The 6662-nt window shown below is 44.5% G+C and overlaps 1 protein-coding gene across 1 annotated transcript in view; it reads left to right on the top strand.

Moving 5' to 3' along the window:
- Positions 1–6359, top strand: part of CDKN2B (cyclin-dependent kinase inhibitor 2B (p15, inhibits CDK4)) — a 39496-nt gene extending 33137 nt beyond the window's left edge. The window contains exons 2-3 of the mRNA XM_010853314.1: positions 3292–3598; positions 6237–6359. Of these exons, the coding sequence (XP_010851616.1) occupies positions 3292–3598; positions 6237–6262 (333 nt within the window). The 3' untranslated portion in view covers positions 6263–6359. The remainder of the gene's footprint in view (positions 1–3291; positions 3599–6236) is intronic.
- Positions 6360–6662: the final 303 nt, after the last annotated feature.

Raw genomic sequence — 6662 nt, 5'->3', positions numbered from 1 at the left:
GCATGGAGACCACGGCCGACTTGTTGGCCGTCGCCGCCGCGCTGGGCCGGGCTGACGAGGTGCGGGCGCTGCTCGAGGCGGGGGCGTCGGCCAACGCGCCGAACCGTTACGGTCAAAGCGCGATTCAGGTGGGTCAGCAGGTCGGCCGCAGAAAGGTGGGCGGCAGGGTGTCTGGGTGGCGAGGGCTTTGGAGGACGAGGTCTGCCATGGAGTCGGAACCAGGTAAGCGTTTCTTGGTAAAGGGGAGACTTTTCAGACCGAGTTAGGGATCGGAGACCTCCTCTCGGCGACTCTCAGGGGGCTCAGGACGGCCGCGGAGTTGGCTGAGAAGGCGCGTGGGGTTCAGATCTCTAAAACGGTATGAAGATCTAGAAGGGAGAACCTATGTGTGTTAATATAGACCGAGATGCGAAATTGACGAACGTCTGGAGTACGAGTATAAAGACAATAAGACATGCTAGACCACTTACCCCCGAACTTACAAAATTGTGAATGGAGCTGATCGACTTCTTTGTTGGGGTGGGGTGGGGGTGAGAGGGAGATTTCAGTGGAAATCTACTGCTGTGTAAGTTGGAATAAAGGTCTATTGAAATTATTCAGAAGCAACCACATACCGTGTTTATTATTTTTTTTAACCGAGTAAGGAACATATATGCTTGTTTAGGAAATATATGAAAAAAAAAAAAAATTAGTGCAATTATGCCTGAAATAATGCTGCCAATTTAGCTACCACTTGAGTGTCTCTTACCTTTTGGGGTATTTTAAACTTACTTGGTACAGATTAATTTCTTGGGGAGTTTTCAATTCCTCATAGTTTAAAAATGTCATTTCTCCTCTCCCCATTCCAGTTTTGTATGTGTGAGGATGCGTTGTCAGTTCGTTTTACTGTTTTTTTTTTTTTTCTTTTTCTAAATCTGGAGCTAAAAATGAATTCTTCCTGGCCGTCACTCCAGTTTTATTCCAGGTTTCGACAATTTCTGATTCTGAAAAATAATATTTATATAAAATGCACACTGCAAAAACTCCAGCATAACAAGACAAAGGAAAAGTAACTCAACCTGAAACTTCACAAGTGATTTCACAAGTGAATCGTCCTTTCCTCAAACTATGCTACATAGAATAGATACATTTTATATACTTTTAGATACAAAAATAAAAATAAAATATCCTCAAATTTGAGATTATTTGGGATTTGAAATGTGGAGAGATTTGGAGATAAAAAGGTTGAATGGTTGTAGAAGAGAAGCATGAGTTCTTTTTTTTTTTAATGCATGTGTGATTCATAATTGGATATCTCTAAAGTTTTGCCAGCAGTTTGCAGACTGGGCGTTACAATCTTCTAGTTCTGGAAGATGTTATATTAGACCTTATTGTTTAAATACAAAAAGAAATAATTTAAAATTATTTTTAAATAGGATAAGGGCATCAACAAAAGGGATATGATTTTAGTTTTGAACCCTAACCAAATTTGTGTTTAAAAATACTTATAGAAAAATTTTAATGACTAAATTAAATTTATATCTTCAATTTGACTTAAGTACCCTAGAAATATTCATTTGAATGATTAATTTTCTTTTTGCTTTGGATTACTATTATGATTTAAATATGTTACTTTTCATACTTTAATACTGTAGCATATAATAAAACCTTTAACCAATTTAATGACTAAGACCAAGGACTTCATTTATCCAGTTCATCTAATATATTTTCACCTGCATTATATACAAGCATGGAAGGAGACATACATATATATGAGCTCTGGCACTTGTAGTAGATCTTCCAAAAGATTATGGTATTCTTGGGTGTGGCCCCTTTGTTTTGGAAATTAATTCATAATCCATTAGAAATCCAATAGTGTAAATTTCCCCAGTTTTTCTTTTAAAACAATTCTTTCTTCTAATGCACTATGTTAGTTTTTCTTTTTGTAGCTGCAAGTTGGTTCACTTAAATTTTCTCTGTGTTTTTTGAAAATTAAATCAGTTTCACTTTCTCCAGGACAGAACTCAACAAGCATAGTATAACTTGTTAAGATTCCTAGGTTTGGACAAATTAATTCAAGTTTAATACAGAATTCAACTAAAAATAAGTAATTCCTCAATATAGTGTAGCTAGTGTAACCAAATAATGGTTACCCTAAAAAAGAATGGTCTATCACCTCCACCCACTGTATAACACTCAAATTGCAAAGTTGCTGTGATTGTGTGAACAGTATTTCAAAATTCCTCTTTGTTAATGCTCTTGTATCATCAAAGATTATTTAGGAACCAAATGAGGTGAGCACCTCCTCTTTAATGAAGTCTCAGAGTGTGATCTTGGAAAGTGTCTTCCTATTTCTGCTATAACAAATTACCACAAATTTAGTATCAACTTAAATTTATTATCTTATGGTTCTGTAAATCAGAATTCTAAAATGGGTCCACAGGGTTGCATTCCCTTTATGAGTTCTAAGGAAGAATCCATTTCCTTGCCTCTCCCAACATTTAGTGACAGTCAACATTCCTTGGCTCTTGGCCCCTGCATTTTCTCTCTGACCTCTGCTTCCATTCTTATATCTTCTCTCTGACTGAGATCTTTTTATAAGGAAACTTGTAATTAAATTGTGCCCACCCTGACAATGCAGGTTAATTGCCCCCAAAATCCTTAATTTAATCACATCTGCAAAGTCCCTTTTTTCACATAAGGTAATATGTTAACAGCTTTTGAGTATCAGGAAATGGACATCTTTAGGGAACATTATTTAGCTTATCAGAAGAAGGAATTTTAGGACTGATTAGACAAACTTCATTTTATACTTCAAGAAATTGAAGTTTAACGTTCAGGGAAATCAAGGATAGCTTAATGTTTTACAAGAATTAAGTTTTTGTGGGTTTTTTTTTTTTTTTCCATTTTTGCTTTTAAACAATTACCACGTTCTGGGCTTGGACATACAGCAGTGAGCCATACAATGTCTCTGGGCCTTGCATAATTTCATATCAAAATAAAATACAGGAGGTTAGACTGTAGTCGAAGTCAGTTTGTTCCTCACCCTTTTGCTGTTATCTATGACTCTGGTAGTGTTCTGTTCGTGGCTGGAACCCCGCAAAATGTTGGGGAATATAACAGTGTGTACAGAAAAAGAAAAAATGGAACAGGTAGGAGAACTGGCTAAGCGAGTCGGTAACTGAAAAAAAAAGTAGTAACTAGATACTTGCGGATTGTCAGCGCATCTGCAGGGAGTAGGGGTTCTACAAGTAGTTTCTTTAATCCTGCCCCTGCCCCCACCCGTCCTGACCACTCTGCTGTCTCTGGCAGGTGATGATGATGGGCAGCGCCCGCGTGGCCGAGCTGCTGCTGCTCCACGGCGCGGACCCCAACTGCGCGGACCCCGCCACCCTCACCCGACCGGTGCACGACGCCGCCCGGGAGGGCTTCCTGGACACGCTGGTGGCCCTGCACCGAGCTGGAGCGCGGCTGGATGTGCGCGATGCTTGGGGCCGCCTGCCCGTGGACCTGGCGGAGGAGCGGGGCCACCGCGACATCGCCCGGTACCTGCGCGCGGCTGCAGAGGACACGGAAGGCGGTAGCCATGCCAGCGCAGATTCCGCGGAAGGTCCGGCAGGTGAGGTGGTGGATCCACGAGTTTGAACTCAGAGAGCTTCCGCTTCCCAGAGCATTCACTTTTAGAAGAGAAAGTTGGACTCGGGAGAGTAGGCTATTTGGTGTTAGCTCACCCTGCCAACCCGTGGGACAACCCCAGTCTTCGATCACGCCACCACGTTAGGGCTGCGGACGGGATGTCTCAAGATGGATTTCCGCACGTTAAAGTCCATCGCAGAAACCGGGCCTCCCATCCTCTAAACATTCACTGCACAACTAGACTAGATTGAGGAGAACTGAACACTCCGGAGGCTCCTGGTCTAGTGAGTGGCCCCTCTTCCCGCAAATGAGCTGCAGCCGCATCCATTCAATGGCTCTCAGTTTTCCCATTAGTTTGCCAAGACCGCTGAACCACCCTGGGGTTTCCAAAGTCAGATTCTCGTGGCATCGTCTGGCAGAGACCTGTCATTCCCTACTCTGTTGCAGAATGCGGTGGAGTTTTCCAGAGCTCCCCAGTGGGTTCTGAGGGCAACTGGAGCGGATACCTCCCCAACTCTGCACTGGGATTTGCTACACTCTATGAGAAACACTCTCTTAAGCTTTTCCCTCCCTTGAGCATTCTGTTATGATGGGGATGTGGTCCTCCTTGCCTTTTTCTACAACCACAAGAACTTCTTTTCCCTTAGTCCCCTTTCCCCCACCTCATTCCTACCTGCCTAAAATACCAACTTTACTCTTAGTTTTCTGAAGACAGAATTGTTTTATCTATCTATCTAAAGCATTATATTAATACGAAATTACACGAAAATTTAAGGTAAACCATAACTTCAAAGAGACTGAAACCTATCCTGTTGTGGCTCACAACTGGGATACTAGGCTCCTCGTGCTCTAGGGGAGCTTAGGAGGACAGAGTGGAGAGGCTAGCTCTAGATTTTGGGAGATGTCTTGAGCGCAGCGCCTTGGGTATGAGAGGCATGCACATCTTTAGCCTGCTACCCTCTCTCTCCTGAAATTGAAGCTTGCCTAAGGCAGTGTCATAGGAAAGTGAAAAGAAAGTGAAGTCGCTCAGTCGTGTCTGACTCTTTGGGACCCCATGGACTGTAGCCTACCAGGCGCCTCTGTTGATGGGATTTCCATTCCAAGCAAGAATACCAGAGTGAATGGCCATTTCCTTCTCCAGGAGATCTTCCCGACCCAAGGACCCAAGGATTGAACCCGGGTCTCCAGAATTGTTGACAGACGCTTTACCGTCTGAGCCACCAGGGAAGTCCAGGGAAGGCATAGGATCAGGGGCCAATCAGAGGGCTGTTGAGCGGAGTAAGAACTGGGAGGAGCTGAAGAGAAGGATTTAGATGATCAAATTGGGCCACAGGCAAATGAATAATCAAACCTAGGATATTTAACCCAAGTACGGATGATCCCTCCTTCCTCTGTCCCTACACATCCCCTTCTTCCCACCCTTTCTTCTTTCTTTCTTTTCTTTTTCAAAGTTCCTACTGTGTGATCAGCCCCAGTCTAGGTCGGGCACAGAAATGAACAAGACAAAACAGGAGTCTTGCTGTCACTGAGCTTATATTCCGGGAAACTAGACTTTTAAGCAACATAACAGTGTATTTCGAAGAGTGAGTTTGTAAAACTAATGTGGTGGATAAGAGTGAAGTGTGAATAGGAGGTGAGGCTATCTTAAGAGTGGTCAGAGAACCAGACTTATGAGAAGAGATTAGCCACTGGAGGCAGAGAAACTTTCAAGTGCAAAGACTTACTCCAAAAAGAACGTGGCCAGTTAAGAAGATGGGAAGGCCAGATGGAGAAAGCACACAGAGATCAAAGAGAAGGGTAGAGACCAGATAAGGTAGTGGCCCAGTAAATCCAAAAAAGGATGTTAGATCAACCTGGTCTCCCATTGGCTGAGACTCCCCAAGGCAAGACACCCCGATTTGATCCATCTCTGGTCAAGGAACTATATTCCATATACCACAACTGAGTTCGCATGCCACAGTGAAGATGAAAGATTCCACATGTCACAGCTAAGACCCTGGGCACCAAATAAATAAATATTAAAACACACACACAGATTTTGTTCTAGAAACGTTAGGAAGCTATTAGCCGCTTTGGGAAAGGGGTGTCTGGGAAAAAATACAATAGGACTGGAACCGAAGATTCTCATACTGCAGAGCACCCCTGAGCCCGAGCACCCCTGACCTCTCTGGTTACGCCAGTTCGCTGAATCGCTCTGAGTTGCAAGAGTTACCTGGGGACGTTCTAAGGGCAAGGCGGCGACACCTTCGCCTCCAGTCGCCTGGAATTATGTGTGGTGAACAACTTGGCACTAGTAATAGACCCGCTTTGTTCTCTTAACCCCACGGGCTGTTCAACCGCTGTCTCCCTGCCTCGTCGGGCGCCTCGGGAGCGGCTGGGGAGCCCGGAGCAGCCCAGACTGGCAGCGGACGCGCTGCGAAGTTCCGGAGGCTAGTGAGTGCCGCGGCGGCTGGGAAGGTCCAAACGCCCTAGACAGACCCTGGATAAGGCGTCAGCATTGCGGGGGTGGGGTGGGGGCAGAGAGGAGGAGGGAGGTGTTACAGTCTTTGACTTCCGTTTTCTAATGTCTCTCTCTCTCTCTCTCTCTCTCTCACTCTCTCTCTCTCCTCTGCCATCTACAGACAGCTCGGACCTAAAGAAAGATTGAAATCATTGGAATACGAGAAAGAACATCAGATCAGATCAGATCAGATCAGTCGCTCAGTCGTGTCCGACTCTTTGCGACCCCGTGAATTGCAGCACGCCAGGCCTCCCTGTCCATCACCAACTCCTGGAGTTCACTGAGACTCACGTCCATCGAGTCAGCGATGCCAACCAGCCGCCCAGTTCTTCCCAGGTGTCCTAATGCCAGTTTCCAGTGCCAATCCCCTGGAGGAGGGCATTGCAGTCCACTCAAGTATTCTTGGCGGGCTACAGTCCATGGGATGGCAAAGAGTCGGACACGACTGAAGCGATTTATCAGACACATATCAAATAAAGCTTTTTAAAAAAAAATGAAACAGCTTCGATTTTCCTTTCCCTTAAATTTCCCATATACATTTTGCTAT

The sequence above is a fragment of the Bison bison genome, unplaced genomic scaffold (genome assembly GCF_000754665.1).
Source record: "Bison bison bison isolate TAMUID 2011002044 unplaced genomic scaffold, Bison_UMD1.0 scf7180017864326, whole genome shotgun sequence".
In the NCBI taxonomy this organism is placed as follows: Eukaryota; Metazoa; Chordata; class Mammalia; order Artiodactyla; family Bovidae; genus Bison; species Bison bison.
This window is presented reverse-complemented; position numbering and strand designations above follow the sequence as displayed.